At 45.9% G+C, this 20,166-nt stretch overlaps 1 protein-coding gene across 4 annotated transcripts in view; it reads right to left on the bottom strand.

The window, feature by feature from the left end:
- The window catches only part of LOC129330204 (zinc finger RNA-binding protein-like), a 38,549-nt gene extending 18,469 nt beyond the window's left edge, over window positions 1-20,080 (bottom strand). The window contains exons 1-8 of one of the 4 annotated variants that reach the window (XM_054980205.1): window positions 19,847-20,080; window positions 10,961-11,195; window positions 8,756-8,873; window positions 6,071-6,310; window positions 5,670-5,983; window positions 4,820-5,002; window positions 2,789-3,008; window positions 53-210 (exon numbers count right to left, since the gene is read on the bottom strand). In XM_054980205.1, coding sequence (XP_054836180.1) covers window positions 53-210; window positions 2,789-3,008; window positions 4,820-5,002; window positions 5,670-5,983; window positions 6,071-6,310; window positions 8,756-8,873; window positions 10,961-11,195; window positions 19,847-19,905 — 1,527 coding nt within the window. In that variant the 5' untranslated portion in view covers window positions 19,906-20,080. The remainder of the gene's footprint in view (window positions 1-52; window positions 211-2,788; window positions 3,009-4,819; window positions 5,003-5,669; window positions 5,984-6,070; window positions 6,311-8,755; window positions 8,874-10,960; window positions 11,196-19,846) is intronic. The other 3 variants (XM_054980201.1, XM_054980203.1, XM_054980202.1) reach the window with 3 other exon arrangements.
- Window positions 20,081-20,166: the final 86 nt, after the last annotated feature.

Raw genomic sequence — 20,166 nt, 5'->3', positions numbered from 1 at the left:
ATCAGACTACAACTGGTCTGATTCTAACAAGGCAGGACTGACCCAGCCTTACCTCTTCCACGTAATCATAGCCTACAGGATGCACATCAAGCAGTTCTCCTGGACCGCTCCCATCGAGCGGGAGCTGTTCCACTGGAAGCCCCACTTTGGGAGACGACCCTTTTGCGGCCACCTCTTGTTTCACGCTGGGCGCCTGCAGCTTGCTGGTTCCTGAATGAAAGAGACAGGATCATTGGGGAGGGGTGGTGGTGGTTCAGGAAGGAGCCTTCCTTCCCTGATGGCTGAGATACCCACTCATCTTGTCTTAAACTGAGCCTGTCTGTTCAGTAAAAAGAGACAGCAGAAGCAGGTAAGCGTGGAATCGCCTCCTTTCACCCACGTCTTAAATTTTGTTTTCAGAGCTTTTACACAGAGACGTATGCAAAAACCGCCCACTCGTCTACATCATCCCACATGTGTACAGTCTCTCAAGAGCCTACCAAAGCCAGAATGAGTTGTCTGGCCCAGGTGCTCCAAGTGGGGCTGTGAACGACTCTTTGCTGGCATGTTTTGGACTCCATCCTTTACCTGGCCAATCCTAGTGGCCCCAGGACAAGCAAGTGATCTTGTGATTCCTTTGGGTCTGTTTACCCAACTGTGTTCAAAGTACTCATCACCTGCTCTGAAGAGGGGGAGCTTTACCAGTGAATCAATGGAGGGGCTCTCAGCTCAGTGGGGAGAGTAGATGCTCTGCACCCAATGGGTCCCCAGTTCTAATTCCAGGAAGCTTCAGTTTGCCTTCTTAAAATAATTATGAAGCTACCTTATAGTGAGTCAGACCACTGGCCCAGATCTGTCTGTTTAGAAGCACCTCGCCAGGGTCTCAGGCAGTGAGCAGATGATGGGTAGTCAGCAGAACATCTTGTGAGTGCAAAGCACGTGCTCTTCCACTGAGCTGAACCCAATTACTGGTCCCCCCACCTCAAACAGGAGAATTAACTCACCGATACAGCCCAACCACCAATGTTATTTTAGAAGTGAAGCAGAGTAGTAGTAGACCTTATTGTAGCACCTTGAACACATGACATGTGCTTGTACTGAAGAGACCACTGGTTCATCTACCTCAGTTATGCCTACTTTGACTGGCAGTGGCTCTCCAGAATCTCAGGCACAGAAAGGTTTTTCTAATACCTGCAACCCAAGATTCTTTGGGCTGGGGAAGCTAGGATTTTCTAGCATTACTTCAGGGTCTCCCTCAAGGTGATTTGGCAATGTGCCCCCCTCCCATTTGTCCTTCTGAAGTCAAGGCAAGGTGTAGGGTTGCCAGTCCCCCACCAACCCTCCACCCCCATTTACCTGGCTGGCAGGGGAAAAGGCAGGGAGACGAACCTCCCAGGATATGCTCCCGGGTGGCATGGCGTGCTCCTGCACTCTGCAGTGGGCCGATTTCAGCCCCAAATGGGCCAAAATTAGCCCACTGCAGAGTGTAGGAGCTCTCCCAGGGGTGACACGAGGCCTAAATGATGACATCACTTCCTGGAAGTGACATCATCATACAGCCAGGGAGCGCACCCGCACTTTGCACATGAAGACATCGAGAAAGGTGAGTGCCAGGTCTCCTGCCTCCCACCCAGAGGGTAAGGCCTGGCAACCCTAGCAAGGCCTCTTTCTGCCAAAGTTGTTGTTGAAGCAATTTTGCTGAACTAGTAACGAAGCTTGTTGTGGGAAAAAATACAATGAGCTCTAGAAAGGGGAGGACAGGCAGGCGGGCACTGACTCCTCCTCTGTGACTGATCCCAGCTGGGGATGGCAGGCAGCTGGGCACTGCCACCTGCTCCGCTCCTGATCGTGGCTGGGTGAAGGGGAGCAGACATTGCCTCCTGCTCCGCGTCTGATTCCAGCCTGGTGAAGGGGGGGGGGTGTACATTGCGACCTGCTCTGCTCCTGATCCCAGCTGGGGATGGCGGGCAGCTGGGCACTGCCACCTGCTCACTTCCTGATCCCAAGTGGGTGAAAGGGGGAGGCGGGAATTGCCTCCTGCTCTGTGCCTGACTCTGTCAAGGTGAAGGGAGGCAGGCATTGCTGCCTGCTTCACTCCTGATCCCAGCTGGGTAAAGGCAGGGGGCGGGCAATGCAACCTGCTCTGTTTCTGATCCCAGCTGAGTGAAGGCGCGGGGTGGACATTGTCACCTGCTTTGCTTCTGATCCCAGCTGGGTGAAGGCGCGGGGCAGGCTTTGCCACCTGCTTTGCTCATGATCTCAGCTGGGTGAAGGGGGGGGCAGGCATTGCCACCTGCTCTGCTTTTGATTCTAGCTGGACGAAGGGGGTGCACATTGCCACCTGCTCCACGCCCAAGTGGCACTCTCTCTGGAGGGACTAGCTGCTTCACCTGGGCTTCCTCCACAGCAGCACCCTCTGGTGGTGCATCAGGGTAGGAAGTGAGTTGTCTGGAACACGCTTACTCTTTTATATATTAAGACTGCTGCTGAATTTTTCAAATTATATTCAGCAGTTGTTGGGTTTAACTTGGATTGTATTTTGGTATAGATTTTTTTTCCTTTTAAAATGAAGTCTAAGCTACCTTTTGGAATTAAGAACATACACTCAGGTAGATCAGGCCCATGGTCTATCTGTTCCTGCAACCTGTTTCACATAGTGACCAAACTAATTACCCTGGATGGTCAAACAAACAGGGCATAGAGGCCAAGAAATTATTCTGCCTCCTAGTGCTGCTATTCAGGGGTTTGCTGTCTCTGTATATTATCAAAATGCTCCAGACTAAACCAGCTTCCCTTCTGGAGTTCATACCTGTAAACGTCAACTTGGTTGCAATGACAGGTTTCTTTGCTGGAATCTCTTTGTTCAAGCCAAGTACGCTGTTTGTTATCCCCGAAGCTTGCTTGGCTGGCACGGCAGCATGTAGATTTTGCTTGCTGGCTGAGCCATTGGCAGGTCCCAATGAGGAGTTGACCACCACAGGCTCAATGGAAGGGATGGGCTTACCCAATTTTGTGTGCAGCTTGACAACCTGGAAAACACTGGTAGAATTACCCTGGAGAAAAGACATGGTGTGGGACAGGCCCTTTGATTTAATTTAAAACCTGACACTGGCTGAGACGAGAAGGCGGGGCTAAGGTGTTTTGCACTTGCACAGCATCTTGTATGAAATGGGCATCTCCTTGCGCAAAGCTGCTTTATGCAGGTGGTAGACCAGGTTAAATGAGATATTGAGCAAGCACATTACCACGGTAGAGTTTGGGTCTCAGCCAGAGTCATATTGAAATAGGTTTGCAATTGCAGTAGTCAGAAGAAGGAAGTACTGGCCTCTGCCAAAGTCCAGAGGAGGGTGACACAGGCCAGTATGTCCATCTGACTCCTGCAATTGCAGACCTGATTTGAATGTGACACTGCCCAAGAACTGCAAGAGAACTGTGCCATCTCCGTCCAAGCAGTCAGCCTGGCCCTACCTGGATCTCAACGTTCATGTCTGTTGGACAGTGTCATATCAGACTTTCTCCATTCCCCTTCCATGTGCATGGGGTTTTTTTGCAAGACTTAAATGTGATGCTGGAGGGCAGGGAAGCGTCCCTTTGTGACGTTGTAGGTGCCCAAGGTCTCATTTAACCAGAGCTCATGGCTGTCACATGTGCAGTGTCTGCCTACCAGAGAGCCACAGCACAGATGGAGTGCAAACAGTGCAGTTCAGTGCATCGGTCGACACACAGGACCAACCATAATCCAGGTGGGGGTACACTGGGTTACAAATGTTGCAGACTCCCATCTTCTTGATAAAATGGTCTACGTGCGAGCCATTGCACAGGGTAGGTCTTCTTACCTACCAGCATGTTCATGGCATTTGAGCTGCAAGAGTTTGGAAGAGAACTGGCTACTGGGGTTTCATTGTATTATTTTTTTTTTTTTTAGAATTGAAGTGTAAGTTGTCATGAGCCACAAGAGAAAGGCAGGATTTACTTTAATAAATGAATACATTTCTAAACTTGGGAGCAGGGAACAGACTGCTTGATTAAGGAGAGGCTTTTATTTTATTTTTACTTCATTTATACTCCACCTTCCTCCCTAATGGGGTCTCAAGGCAACTGATATCATTCTCCACGCCTCCATTTTCCCCCTCACAACAACCCTGCGAGGTAGGTTAGGCTGAGCGTATGTGACTGGCCCAAGGTCATCAAGCCAGCTTCCATGGCAGAGCAGGAAATCAGACCTGGGTAACCCAGATACTAATCCATCACTCTAGCTCCTACACCATACTGGCTTCAAGAGACACTTGGATGAAGAGTGGGTTGGAAATAGAAAAAGATCCTTGATGACCTGTTTCAGAGGTGCCAGGAGTATGGGAGTCCACAGAGGGAGAAAGAAGAGACACTTTTTCAGGAAACCAGTCAAACCCTGGAGATTTGGGTGGTGGACATTTCTTAAAAGGGCTGGGTTCTAGGAACAATGATCCCCATTTGTGCTTCAGAATCCTCCATTTCTTAATGCAATGCCCAAGGGGTATGTGTTTGTGTGGGCATTCCAACAGGGGATGATTAAGATGAAAGAAAAGTAAAACTCAGCTCAAGCCTTGGATTGTTTTAAAGATGAAAGCTTATCCACACGATATTGGAGTTCCGCATCTTCTACCCCACAAACATAAAGACTTTTATCTGTTTAAAGTGTTGATACATTTGTGCTGGGAAGTCAGAAATGGCCAATCTGGGCTAAGTCTGAAAGTAAGCCTGGCCGATGCTGCAGCCTTTTCAAAACCTTCTGGAGAAACCCTCCAGTCAGATTTTTGGCTCTGGATTCTACCGTCTGCCATCACTGCCTGACAACCCTTACCTTCTGGTGCTTGGCTCCTCGGATGTGGGCCGCGTAAGCATCTGCTCCGGTGCAGGACACATCGCAAAGCTCACAATAGAGCTGGGTCTGGACCCCACGAGGGCCACCACCGGCTTGGTTCCCCGTCTTCAATGCCACCTCCTTCTTTTTGTGCTTCTGTCCTTCTAAATGCTCCCGATAAGTCTACCAGAGCAAAAAGAAACAACTTGACTAAAAAATAACAAGGGGGGGGTCATATTTTGAACGCTCCATTCAGAACTCCCAGCAGGAAAAAGGGGGCTGGCAGGAACTGTATTCCTTTCAGATATGGGGACAGTTATTGTCAGCCGGACTGCTGTGATAGTTAGAGGGTCAGACCAGGACTTGGCAGAGGTTCAAATCCCTATTAGGCCACTAAGGCCTATTGGTGGCCTTGGCCCAATCACAGGACACCCAGTCTAACCACAACCACCATGCGGAAAAGAAGATAAAATGGGGAGAGGAGGACTATGCATTTCCTGAGCTCCTTGGAGGAAAGGCAGGATTAAAAAATGCAATTAGATAGAAAAGGGTGCAGCTGGGACACAAGCGAAAGTTGCTGAAAGACACTCCTGGCCAGAGGTGCAATATGAGCATCTGGGGGCTGCGTGAGATCCAGAAACACCCTGGAGATGCAAGCTGAACATATGAAGCTGCCATCAGCCCATCAAGGTTAGTATTGTCTATTCAGCATAGCAGTGGCTCTCTAGGGTATCGGGACTTTCACATCACCTACTACCAGCCGGGAAGTCCTGGCCTCTCCCCAGGGCATTCAAAAAGGCAGTTTAGACAAAGGGGCCCCAATGGTGAGCAGCCTGTCAAAACAACTCACCTGGGGACCAGCACAGCTGATCTTGCATATCTCACAGTAGTGAAGCTGAGGCTGTTTGGGAGGCCCTTTGGGCTTCAGCAGCTTGGGAGGAAACGATGGCTTCTTGTTGTAGCTGCCACTTGGAGCAGTGTTGCCACCACCACCACTGCCCCACATGGAGCTCTGCACAGGCTTCGGTGGCTGCGTCGGAGGGGGCTGCTGTTGTGGAGGCAGCTGCTGCAGGGGCTGCACGAGAGGCTGTTGGGTGGGCTGGTAGTAAGAAGTGTTGGCCACCGTGTACGCAGCGGCTGCGTCGTAGTTGGAGTAGTTTGACCCTGGAGCAATAGAGAAAATGCACCGCTCCCGTTTACATGGGCCTCCTCTTTCCAACTAAAGCAGGTTAAGGAGAGAGAGGCCCTTACCCGAGTAAGAAGCAGGAGAGGAGTTGTACGAGGAAGAGGTGTATGAAGAGGAGGAAGGGGTGTACGACTGGATGGAGGAGACAGAGGCAGCATTCTGCTGACCTGTTGTCGCTGTTGGGTATGTGCTGTAGGCGGACGATGGAGCATTCACAGTCTGCACCGGCTTAATTGGAGTCACCTGCCTCTGGGGCTGGCTTTGGCCATACACTGTGGTAGGCTGGCTGTAGCTGCTCTGAGAGTCTATAAGAAGTACAGAGAAACGTCACTTCGGGCGCAGAGACACTGAAGTGGACAGAGGACAGTGCTGGAAAGTTGCAAGCAGCACGAACGTGACTGCCTTTAAGCACAGAAAACCCAAGTGGACCAACCACACATTCAAAGGGGAAATGCTGGGCAGGGGGAGGCATGATAATAACAACAACATTCAATTTATATAGCGCCCTTCAGGACAACTGAATACCTACTCAGAGAGATTTACAAAGTATGTTGTTATTATGCCCACAACAATCACCCTGTGAGGTAGGTGGGGCTTACATAGCATTTTACTCACGTAGCACTACATCCCTTTCCCCACAAGCAGCTGGCAGTGCTGTACTTGCCAGGTCACCAAAAAAAACCCCACATAGCTCTCCAAAGCAGGGAGGAAACACAGATGAGTTGCAGAGAGCAGGCTTGGAAGGCAGGTCACACACTCACTTCCCCTAGGGTTGCCAACTTATGCTTGGGAAATACCTGGAGATTTGGGGATGATGCCTAGAGAGGGCAGGGTTTGGGGAGGGAAGAGCCCTCAGCAGGGTATAATGCCATAGAGTCCACCATCCAAATCTGCCATTTTCTCCAGGGGAACTGATGCCTGTCGGCTGGAGACCAGCTGTAATTCTGGGAGATCTCCAGGCCCCACCTGGAGACTGGCAACCCTAACTTACACAGACTCTTTAACCAGAAAGGCGCAGGGCTGAACCTGGGGCATTCTACCTGCAAGGTGTTTACGTTCACTAAATGAGTTAATTAAGTTCAAATACTTATACCCTAACTTCCCTCGTGGACCAAGGTAGCTTACAAATTACAATGAAAAGCACACTGAATAAAATAAAGCTCTCCCCCCGCCCGCCCCCGCCCAAGAGAAAATGCTTGCGGTCCACATTACATCAAAAGCCACAGAAAATAAACCAGTCTTGTGGCACTTCCTTAAAATGTGTACGGATAACTCTCCTCCACCTCCTCAAAAAGCCCATTCCCAAGAGTGGGAGCTACACTAGAAAAGGCACAGGCTTTGGCTGATGCCAGGCAGGCTACCTTAAACAGAGGAACAACCAGTAGGTGGCAGCTTGAGTATCGCAGTTGGTGCACAAACATATATGGAAAAAGATGGTCCTTTAGATTAGATTAAATTAAATTGTGGAATTCACCGCTAGGGGACATAATGATGGCTACAAGCGGAGATAACTTTAAAAGGGCATCAAATCATGAAGGATGGGTTTATCAGACACAATGAGTAAAGGTAACATCCATATTCAGAGGCAGTCAACCACTGAATACCAGCTCTAGGAGGCAGTATCAGAGGGACTGCTGTAGCCTCTATGGCATCCTCCAAGGCTACTGGTTGGCCGCTATGTGTGAAACAGGATGCTAATCTAGATGGACCACTAGTCTGATTCACATGGCACACAGATTACCTCCAAAACACAGCTCCTCGCCTGTCTGTACACACGGAGGCAGGACTGAGCCACATGTACAAATAATCAGAGACAAATCTGACCACATGCCCTAGATTCACTGGACAGCTCAACATATGCAGAGATTGTAAAAGACGGAAGGCAAGTGACAGTCACTGGTCCTTTCTAAAGCTGTGGGAACCTTCTGCGTACTTCCCACATCCACTGTTGCCGTTAGATTGTTCCCATGACAACAGAACACACCCACCTTTGACTGTTTTCTGCAGAACGCATCATTGCAAGAGGCCTTCCGGGGATTAAAAAATGTCGATGTGCAGAACCAACACAACTACCACCAACAGCCACAGATAACAAACTATATTCGTGGATGAAGTCATTGCTGGGGGCCAACCCCCGTTGCTCTGCTTTCCCCAAGTTCTTCCACATAGGCTCCTGATCGGGGCCGCAAGAGCAAAAACTGCCAGCCCAACTGCCTAAGGACAGAGATGAGCCTTACATGGGAGTCAGCTGGCAAGCCTTTTTAACTGCTGTGGCTCCCAAGTAAGGAGAGCCTCTTGGCAATCAGAGTTCAGATCTCTAGAAGAGCTCACAGCCATTCTCTGGGAAAATAAGCAGGAGTCTTGTAGCATCTTAAAGACAAAGAAGTTTATTTATCTTCAAGGGTCCCACAAAACTCCTGTTATTTCAGGTGCAACAGACTAACACAGCTAATCTTACAAGACAATTCCTTGTCTCCTGGGAAAGCCGCAATGGTTATGCCAACCAGGAAATCATCCAGCGATCCCTAGCAACCCTCCAGCGATCCCTAGCAACCTTCCAAGGACTGAAAAGCTGGCTCAGGGAATCTTCAGTGCTTCTGGAAGAGCCTCTCTTCACAGCATCAACTCCATTTCCTGCCTCTTCCCGGAAGCCTGTCTGTGGGTGGAGGTTCCACTTACCCAAAGCTCCTGCAAGCCTTCAGCATTCTGTATTTTAACCACCATCACATTTGAATCTGCAGGTAACTCACTTGAGTGGTAATATGAGTCTGTGGCCAGATGCTGGGACTGCGTGACCACTGCTTGGTAATAGGGTTTGGTCTCGTAGCTGCTTGCGGATGGGGAACGTCCGTAACTGTAGCCGTCCTGCTTAAAGAAAACCCAACAGAACAATTTGGAATTAACCAGTTTGCCTGATAAAAATACACAGGTACAGGATCTACAGCTGTCAGATTCATTTCTGTTAGACAAAGTCCCTGCCTGTGGTTTATTCACAACAGGTAACAGGCTACAGCCCCCAAGTTAAGGTAGGACTACAGAGGGATAGAAACAACTATTTTCATACGTCAACTTGGTTAAATTTTCAGAGATGGGATATTTCTCGAGACCTTCATTGAAATCAGTGGAACTGACCCCTAAACAAATATGATTAATGTTAAAGATTGGAGGGAGATGTCCAGTGGGATGCCGCAGGGCTCTGTTTTAGGCCCGGTGCTTTTCAATATTTTTATCAATGATCTGAATGAAGGGGTAAACGGGCTAATCATTAAATCTGCTGATGATACCAAATTGGGAGGAGTGGCAAACACCCAAGAAGACAGAGTTAAAATTCAACAAGACCTGAATACTCTGGAGAACTGGGCAGTTGTGAACAGGATGCAGTTCAACATAGGTAAGTGCACAGTATTACATCTGGGCTAATATAGGATGGGGGATACACTTCTGGGTAGTAGTGTATGTGAAAGAGATCTTGGGGTAAGAGTGGACTGTAAACTAAATATGAGCAGTCAGTGTGATGCAATGGCAAAAAAGGCTAATTCAATCTTGGGTTGTATCAAAGGGGCCACAGCGTCGAAATCGCAGGAGGTCACAGCCCCTTTCTATACTGCCTTGGTCAGGCCGCACCTGGAGTATTGTGTGCAGTTCTGGAGGCCTCACTTCAAAAAGGATGTGGACAAAATCGAGAGGGTGCAGAGGAGAGCGACAAGGATGATCAGGGGTCTGGAGACTGAGCCCTATGAGGAAAGGCTGAGGGCCTTGGGAATGTTTAGTTTGGAGAAGAGGAGGTTGAGGGGGGACATGATTGCTCTCTTTAAATATTTGAAAGGCTGTCATTTGGAGGAGGGAAGGGAGCTGTTCCAGTTGGCAGCCGAGGACAGGACCCAAAGCAACAGGCTTAAATTACATGCACAAAGGTACCAGCTGGATATTAGGAAAAACTTTTTCAGTCAGAGTAGTTCAAAGGTGGAATCAGCTGCCTAGGGAGGCGGTGAGCTCCCCTTCACTGGCAGTTTTCAAGAAGAGATTGGATGAATATTTGTCAGGGATGCTTTAGGCTCATCCTGCATTGGGCAGGGAGTTGAACTAGATGGTCTGTATGGCCCCTTCCAACTCTGTGATTCTGTAAAGCATTTCATGCAACTGCTTATGGAATGGCACAGAATCTGAGAGACAGCCTGCTGGATGGAAGGTCCAACTAGACCAACATCTTGTCTTCCAAAATGGCTAATGGGAATGTGACATAATCCTCCCAGCCCAGACCAAATCTCCAATCATCCCATGTTCACTTCCAGATGCATGGGTACAAGCCAAGTCATGCAGCCCTCGCCCCCTCCTGCTGACGGCCCCCACACAACAGACTTGCCTGAAGATACGACAGGCAGACTTCAAATGGTGCTCGCTACAGATTAAGACAGAGAGTGGATGAGTTCTCCTTTTAAGGAATTGTTAGCCTCATTTGACAGGGGACTCAAGGAGGCTGAATGAGTGCCCCCCCTTGCCCCCAGCTGCACCCATATCAGACAACTGCAGTATTGTACGGTCTGCAGCTTCACCACATCAATGCACTTTTCAGCGCAATTAAAGTTTTACTCTTGTGTCAGCCTCCTGAATAATTTGTACCAGAAGCACAAGCTGACTCCCTATTCCTCTCCCTCCAGGCAATGGAGTTTTCAAACTGCACCACACACTCAGCCCTAAACAACCGGGAGTAAGGATGGGATAAAAAAAAGTTTAAAACCTTTTCTCTACGTGGATGGTTTGTGTTAGTCTCAGAGGCTGCAAATCTGACCCATCCACTGACAAAGTCTATGTACTGGGGGAAACTGCAGGTATACGGAAAATTATGACTGCACAGTGACCAGAAGAAATCAACAAGCTATTTTACAAAAGGTCATCTGATATGTGGTTGTATTATGTTAGTTTTCTCGCCAACACGAGAAGGTGAAATTAGTTACCTGATAGTTCTGTGCTGCAGCAGGCTGAGGAGCTGGCTCCGGCTGCCGTGCCCCATAGCCGTAGTCCTGTGTCGCATGTGCCTGGTAGCCCCCATATGCTGCTGAGGCCATGGGCCTGGCAGCCTGCACAGCTGGAGCGTAGGTGGGCACTACAGTGTGGTCCACCCCTGGTGTCTGCTGGACAGTGTAGCTTGCTACCGTGGGTGGGTGGGTATAAGCTGGAGCAGGCTGGGCACTGCAGGGGAAGACAAACACAGAGAAAGACGGTTCAGCTGTGGCCTGAATTTTATAGATGGTTTTATTATAAGCATACAAAACAGCCCTAACTGAGGAGACAGGAAACCTTCCATTTAAGGGCTAGTTTAGATGATACGGCCCACAGTGCAATCTTAACAGCCAATAGTAGTTGAGAATATACGGCACGCCCCCTTCCCACTTGTGCTAACTCTTCACTTGTTGGTTTGTGGTAACCTCGTTTGCTAAAGTGGGCCTTAAAAATTCAATACTTCTGGTTCAAAGCCAAACTACAGTTCATCGTAAAAATAGTGTGCCCGATATGGGTGTCACAAGCAATGGCAGTTATCATAAACCGGGAAGTGGAGAAGCAAACTGACACATGCAGAAGCAAGAAAACACATGGTTCAGTTCACAGCTCCTCAGACTGCCCTGGCCTTTGCCACGGGGGCTTGCTGTGTGACCTTGAGTATGTCACACTCTCAGCCTAAACTCCCTCACAGAGTTGTTGTAAGGATGACGTCCCCATGGGGGAGAAAGGTGGGGTATAAATGAAGTAAATAAAACATATTTCTCATAGCCAGATATAAATTCAAATTCCACTGTTCACTGCAACCAGCAACTCACAAACTGTGGGTCAGGACACAAAAGTGGGTCACAAGGTCAGGAGGGAGAAAGAACTTGGGAAATGTAACTCAACAGCAAATATAGGCTTGGTTCTGCATAGTGCATGAAAAGGCCATGAAATACAGACAGTTGCTCACTAATGCTATATATTTATACATGAAAAACAAAGTATGAATTTGTTCGGTGTTAGCTCATGCAAATCTCCATGTCAAGCATTTTACGCTGGAGAGGGAAGAAAGTAAAGTTACTTTGCAATTGAGTCTCAAAAACAAAGTAAGTTTGGAAGTGGACTGAACTAGGACTAGAAGGACCCAGGTGTGAATTCCCCAACTGGTCACGAATCTCTATGGGCAACCCTGGGCAAGTGTCAACCACTCAGCTTTAAGTGTCGCGAGGATAAAAAGAGGAAAGGCGAGGTATGACATCTTGAGCTCCTTGGTGAAATGGTAGGATAAACATGTGACAGAACAGTAATGGAATGGCAGGGTCTTCTCAAGGGAGGTGCTGCTGTAGTTGCCAATAAGCAACAGTTCCTGCCTCAAATGATGCCATCAAAAGGGCAAAAGGGAAACAAACAGACTGTGTCAAGTGGCAAGAAAAAGATGACTGACTTAGCTGCTTGCTCATCTGAGCACACCAACATGGTTGGTGGTTGAAATGCACTGACACATGCTTATAAGCAGGGCTCATTTCGAGGGGGAACACACAGGGACACAGTTCCGGCAGTTCCCCAAAGAGGTCACATGTCAGGTGGCCCCGCCCACTTGACTCTCGGCCATTTGGGGCCTGTTTCGGCCTGGATTGGGGCCAAAACAGCCGGGATTGGGCCTCTGACAGGTGGTGGATCACTATCCCACTCCCGATCCTGACCATTTTGTGCCCCTTTTCAACCATTTTCAGCCCCTTTTTGCCATTTTGGGCCCAATTTCGGCCCTGAATGGCCAGGATTGGGTCCAAAACAACCAGGATAGGTGATTCCAGGGGGTGTGGCATATGCAAATCAGTTATGCTAATGACACATTTCCGGTGATGTCAAGGTGCGTGGCATATGCTAATGAGTTATGCTAATGAGTTCCTCCAGCTCTTTTTCTACAAAATGACCCCTGCTTATAAGCCACTGCCATTATGCTTCTCTACAAAGGTAAAAGCCAGGAAAACAAACATGGAGTGAGGAGGGGGGAATCTCTGCCAGGATTTGCCCAAAGTCTTGAAAAGATGTACAGATTTGCAGGAAGTAACAGAGGCCAGTTTGTTTCTGTACAGTCCTCTCTGCAACCCAGGCTCCCTTTCAAAAATTACATTAACTTAGCACCTTGTGAGAATCTGAGCAGGATCAGTAACAGGGGGCTGATTTGCTTTGAGCTGGTGCCGTCTGTAAAGGGCTGAGAGGGTGACATGAGCCATCCCAAGATCCCTCATCCTTTAGAAAGCAATGGGACCATCCTCTTTTGGAAAGCAATTGGACTATCCTTTTTTTGTTTTTCCTGAGCGAGACACGGAGGTCGATTCATGGGGACAGAACAGGCTGTGCTTGGATTAGCAGAGCGCTGCCAAATCTCTGACACAGGGCAGGACAAAAGTGGCAAGTGTGGGAATGCCAAATGGGCCCAAAAGCCCAAGCTTCCTGCTTCAAACAGCAGCCCTCCTCTTTAAATATCACCCTGCTTAGTCAAAGAAGAGTTAGCAAAATACAGGTGGCCCAAGAACTCTCCACTATCAGCTCACTTAATGGACTGCCAACCCCTTTTTAAACCAATGGACAAAACCTATTAAGAAAGAATCTTTTAACAGGCATCCACGTCTCCTAAAACCCTCCCAGAAGTTATCTGGAATAAAGCATATGAACGTCCAGTAACTACTAGGAGAAACACCTTTTTACAAGCCACCTTGGAAGCATGGGATAGACACAGGTCTAGATTGGCCCCTAACATTTCCCCCCCTTTCCTGTTTTACTGGACAGGATTGGTTTTACCCAGCTGCTTCTCGAGACTCCTTTAGCTTTTGGAAGGCAGGCAACCTAACTAGGTTGGTTGATATTTCAAACAAAGGGCTGCTCCTTTTCAAACAACAAATAGAGAAAAAACTGGGCAATACAATCCCGTGGTTTCAATATTTTCAAATGAATCATCTTTTAAACCAACCTGCAATGAAAGAAATATTAAAACGAAAGTTAACCGATTTTGAGAAATTTCTTTTACCCATTAGAACTAACTATAAGGGACTCCTATCCAAAATTTATAGAATCTTGCTCTTTAGTGTCAAATCAAAATTTTTTGCATACCAGACAGCCTGGGGAAAAGGTTGCAGTATCAATTTCTTGGATACCCAGTGGTCTAAAATTTGGAACTCCTCAATCATAAAATCAAGATCTATTAATATCAGAACCCAATCTCTAAAGCTCTTAACAAGATGGTACATTGCCCCCCAGAAGCTTAATTACGGTAACAAAAATATTCCCTTTTTATTTTGGAAACAATGAGATGATGTGGGCTCCTTTTTTCACTGCTGGTGGCTGTGTAAGTCTATTAAGAAATTTTGGGTTGAAGTGTTAGATAACATAAAGTTGATTACAGGTTACGAAATTCCTCTTAAACCTGAAGTAGTTCTTTTGAATCTTTGGACCAAACACGATCTACCTTATGCTCCAAGAGACCTTATAGCATCACTACTGGCTTTAGCCAAAATTACCATAGCCTCCATGTGGAAGAACCCGCTTGCTCCTAGCATTGCAACCTGGCAAGGTAAAATCTGGGACATGTTTATGGAAAACATGTCCTACAGACTTGGACAAGCAGATTCTACAAATCTACAGTCTAATTTCTGGGAAGTCTGGTTACCGGTTCTGGAGTATCTGACAACCCGTGGGAAGAAGCCGGGGATTGCTGATTCCATTCACCTTTTCAGCTTCTAGTGAGCAAAACTAATATATGAAGAAGCCTTCACTTCCTGATAGCACATCGGGACAACTTAGTCATGTTGTATATTTTATGTACTTTCTGGGTAATATAACCCAGTTTTGAACTCTGGCACCTATGTTGTTAATGTTGTTTTGGTTGTTAAATTCAAAAATTAAAAATTAAAAAAAGAAAGAATCTTGTTTCATCCGGCAGTCTCAGCCATTAGGCGGGAGAACCTCTTGACTCACTCTCTCCATCTCATGCATAACTTTATGAACCACTATCTAGCTGCCCCACCTTTTCTGTAAACTCAGAGGTCCCAAACGCATCAGCTTTTCTGTGCAAAGGGTTTCAAGCCCATTGGTCATTTTGTCTGCCCATTTCTGCACTTTTTCCAGCTCTATGAGATTATTTTGAAGTTAGGCTGAGCAGATCTGTACATGGTATTCCAAATGCAGCCACACTAGAGGTATAAAATTTTCAGAAATGTCAAAGCTGGGGGAGGGGGGATTTTTCCTCCATTTTCGAGAAGGGAAATTTTGGAAAAAACTGAAATACAGGCAATACTTACTGGCCTATTAAACCTTTTTCAACATAAAATCCATCCTTTATGACTTACTTCCATATAAAATTGCAATACTTGATATATTTATGGAATTTAAAAGTTATAAATGCCTTAATTTTCTACACGCAAAATTGCAAATATACCCAATATTTGAGAGAGAAGTGCAAGCTGATGCATCTTATGCTACCTTAGCACATGTATCTTAATTTTTGCTTTCTGAAAAGTAGAAAACATAGAACTTAAACAGAAAACACAAACTTTGTGGTCAATAACAAAACATAAGAGCCCCGTGGTGCAGAGTGGTAAAACTGCAGTACTGCAGCCCAAGCTCTGCTCATGACCTGAGTTCGATCCTAGAGGAAGCCGGGTTCAGGTAGCTGGCTCAAGGTTGACTCAGCCTTCCATCCTTCCGAGGTCGGTAAAATGAGTACCCAGTTTCCTGGGGGTAAAGTGTAGGTGACTGGGGAAGGCAATGGCAAACCACCCTGTAATAAAAAGTCTGCCAAGAAAACATCATGATGTGACGTCCCCCCATGGGTCAGTAAGGACTCGGTGCTTGCACAGGTAACTACCTTTACTTTTTTTTTTAACAAAACATAACAAAATATATGGTATTCCAAATGCACAAACCAACAAAACCCTATTTTTTACTCTCATGCAGCTCTTTGGAAAACTTGAGGTTTGCATGAACTGAAACAAGCTTCTCTGCTCCTTCACACTTTCTAGGCGCAGAAATGCATCTTGAATTTAACAGCGGTATATGTCTACAATATGCCTTGTCTTTATGAGAAAGGAGAATCGTGCCTCTGCCGCAAGCACCCTGAGGGGGCCTAAAGCAAGCTATAGGTGCTCTTCCTCAGCTGCTACATGGAGGAATGAAAACTCGCCTATCTGATGTGGTCATCATAAATGTTATTGAAGTAATGCCCACAAAGTACTCTGGATGCTCAGAAAGTCCCCATTAAAGGCTAAGTTAGCCAAGGTTTCTTTTTTAAAGAAAGACAGGATAGAAATATTGTAAATAAACAAAGCTGTGCAGCACCTTGCACATGGTTGACAACAAAAGAAAATTCATCCGGATTAAGTGGTATACGGCTGCAAGGAAGAGTGGGATGAGAAACTCTCAGTACAGATTTCTGCTGTGACAGTGCTAGCTGGTGGCCACAGGAAACCTGTGCTTTCCCAACTTCTGCCTGCCTCCTCCCTTCTCCAACATGAGAATATTAATAGCAGCCTAGCCTACAAGCTTGCTGTAACTAATCACAGAGATAACACACACAGAGTAGCTGTATGTTGCATAGTGGCTCAAAACCTTCGGTTCAAACTCACCTGGTTGGTTCAGGCAAGCCCTCCTTAGCTGCAGCACCACTCACCCTAATAATAGTTAAATTGGAACCACCTTGTGGGAAAGATCATGAAATCACATATGCAAAGCTCTCTAAACACACTACAGATATGACTAGACTTTATTCTCTCCGTACTTCCCTTACCCATTTCCTCTTCCAACATAGGGGGTGCTAGTAAATACATCAGCCAACTTTGTTGACCTCTTATGAGAACTACCAAGACAATCTATTTTTTTTAAAAAACGTGACTTGACACAACACGTTCAAACACTTTAAAAACATGCTAGTCAGGATTATTTATCCTTTGTCTCAGCTCAGACCACACTGGGGAAAAGGTTCATTGTAATACTGGACTGTATTAGGGAGGTTAGGCTATTCAAAATACTATATGCAAAACACTTAATAATCCTGAAGGATTCAGAGGTTTGTTCATCATCTATAGATTCCTCCCATCCTCAGTTCAATTCCCACTCCTGTCAATAGTACATACAATGCTATTCATATTAAATTCCTCTACCTTACTGTCTGGGACACTTGTCTGTCAAGGATGATTTGGTAACTGACATAATGTACACAAGACAAACTGACATGTTTGAAACATGTATTTAATTACCTGTTCCTTCAAATCCCTTTCCTGTTCCTATGCGTAATAAGTAGAGGGTGCTATCTCTAGCTGTAGCCCAGGCTTACCTTTCAAGTCTGTTGTAAGGAGAACATATACAAAGCACTTCTACATGCTATCTAGGATTATACTGGTACAATCAACAGAGGATCACTTACATTTTCTCAGTTTTATCCACTCCCCACAATGAAAAAGGGATGTGCCCAATATTTATCTATTATTCCAGTCTTGGCCTATGTTGCAGGGAATGATGCCCACAAAATAATGTAAGGGACTCTGAGCCCTTGAAATATGGCATATTGATTTGAAATGCTTGACCTTAGTTTAACCTCCTTCTAACAAAGTGTGGTGCAGCGAGGATTATAAATATGCAAGCCTACATATTTTTGCCGTTCATCACAAACAAATTTTAATATCATTTGCATTTCTTCATGTATTTCTATCCAATATTTCCTTGCTTTCCTGCATATCCACACGTGATAAATGTTGCATCCATGTTTTGGCATTTCCAGCACTTTCTATTATAGTCATTAACTTTTGCAATGTCCTTGGGAGTAATATACCATCTAAAGAACATTTTATACCAATTCTCACTTTTAAGATTTGACATTCTGTAAATCTGACTTCTTTGGTCCATAAATCTTCCCACTGACTCATACGTATATGTTCTCCAAAGTTTAACATCCATTTTATCATACCATTTTTACTCGCTCTGATTTTGTATCATATTGCAATAGCATTTTATATACTTTTCCTAATAGATGTTTTGAATCTCCCATGATAAATTGCCCAAAAAACATTTTCTCTCTTAACTGGCCACCTTCTTTGATTATTTGTTTTGAATTTAGACACCATTTGGTAATACAACATGGATATGGAACGCTTTTTTCCCTTCAGCTTGCATTTCATGCCATGTTTTTTATTTTCCCTTGTTTATCTGTCATATACTCATAATTTATATGATCAATTTTATTTCTTATAGTAATGTCACAATGGCATCAATTGGAGATGGCAATGGAGAAACTGGCAGACTTATTCTTCTTCTGCATTGAAACCATATTCTTAGTAGTCCACCCCACAAAATATGAGTAACATTTTGTCTCTGAATAGTTTTTAATGATTTCTTAATCTTGAAATAGCTATGAATTCCTTCTTTATCAATTATCTCCAATTTGATGTTTCTTCTATTTGGGTTTATAATCCAATCTGATATCCAAACTACTACAGCTGCTTGGCAGTATAGTATCTGATACTGCTAAACCTCCTCGATCTTTTCCTTTTTTGTTGTATTTTAAATCTTATTCTTGGTTTTCCCCCATCCCATACAAAATCATTTATTCTTTTCCGCCATTTTTAAAAGATCTTTTCATCTATATGGATTGGTAACATTTGGAATAGAAAGTTCAGTTTTGGTAATACATTCATTTTAACAGCATAGTTACAAAATGTTCAATGTGTCCCATCTTTGCAGATCTTCTATAACACTTGCCCAAACTTTTTTTATAATTATCTTTATATAAATTATCATATTGCCCCATATACCCAACTATATGATTCATTTTTAGTGACAACACCCTCTGTTATTTTTTCTATCCTTGTTCTGTTGTGGTTGCCCTAGTTGACCTGTATTGACTCCTCCTACTGTTCTGTTATAGACCAACACAGCTACCTACCTGAAACATCTTATAAAGGATTCGCATTGTGGAGAAAAGCAAGATAAATGAAATAAAGAAGAAAGAATTGTAATCTACTGATCTACTTTACAAAAGATGTTTTCATATTTGCAAGGCAATACATAGAAAATGCTTAGAACCCAATCTGTGAAGTTATTTAACATTAAACTACCAGGGGCGGCCAAAAAAGACAAATAAGTGGGTTCTAGATCAATTCAAGCCTGAAATCTCCCTGGAAGCTAAAATGACAAAACTGAGGCTACTGTACTTTGGACACATCATGAGAAGACAAGATTCTCTGGAAAAGTCAATAGTGCTAGGAAAAGTGGAAAGCAACAGGAAAAGAGGAAGACCTAAAACGAGATGGCTTGACCTAATAAAAGAAGCGACATCCTCCAGTTTGTAGGATCTGTGCAAGTTTGTTAATGATAGGACATTTTGGAGGTCTCTCATTCATAGGATCGTCATAGGCCGGAGGCGACTTGAAGGCATATCACACACACATAATATGAGCTGAAACAGGTGCAGCCCCACACAGGGTCGACGATTTAAAAAAAAAATCTGCTCTACGTCACAATAACGCAAGTGTGTATTATGTGCAAATCGCTTCCAACTCATAGCGGCCCTATGAATGAAAGGAATGAAAGACTTCCAACACGTCTTATCATTCATACACTTGCCAAGGCCTTGTAAACCGAAGGACAACAACATGTTACAGAGCCATCGTCTATGCGTGAAGGGTGCCACCAATCTGACCGTAAGCCTACTGTGCCGTACCATAAATGAGGGGAACTAATTCTGCAAGCAGCCTACCTCGCAGGGCTGTTGCCACGGCAGCTCAGTCTACTCCTCTCCCACCCCCTGGCGAGGCCCTGAAGCCACTCCTGGCCTCAGGGACTTAGGGCGACCGCCCTCTTCATACCTGTATTGAGGGCCAGCGACAGCACCGGCTGCAAACCCATAGTAGTTACTGGCCGCCATTTTGGCGTCTTCGCAGGGAGGCCGGCTAGGTAAGGGGGGGCGAGAGGGAGCGCGCGGGGAAGGCCGGGAACGGCGGGACGCACGCGACACGCACGCGCCCGGCCGCCCACGCGCTCCCGCGTTGACCAACCACGCCCCCTTGCTTCTCCTTGCCTACCCGCCCGCACAGGATCTTAAAGGATAGACAAGCCGACCTGGGATAGAGCGGCTCCAACCTTTGCGAACGAACGGCTTCCGGTTAAAATCAAAGCCTACGTGCCG

Source organism: Eublepharis macularius, chromosome 5 (genome assembly GCF_028583425.1).
Source record: "Eublepharis macularius isolate TG4126 chromosome 5, MPM_Emac_v1.0, whole genome shotgun sequence".
Classification (NCBI taxonomy): Eukaryota; Metazoa; Chordata; class Lepidosauria; order Squamata; family Eublepharidae; genus Eublepharis; species Eublepharis macularius.
This window is presented reverse-complemented; position numbering and strand designations above follow the sequence as displayed.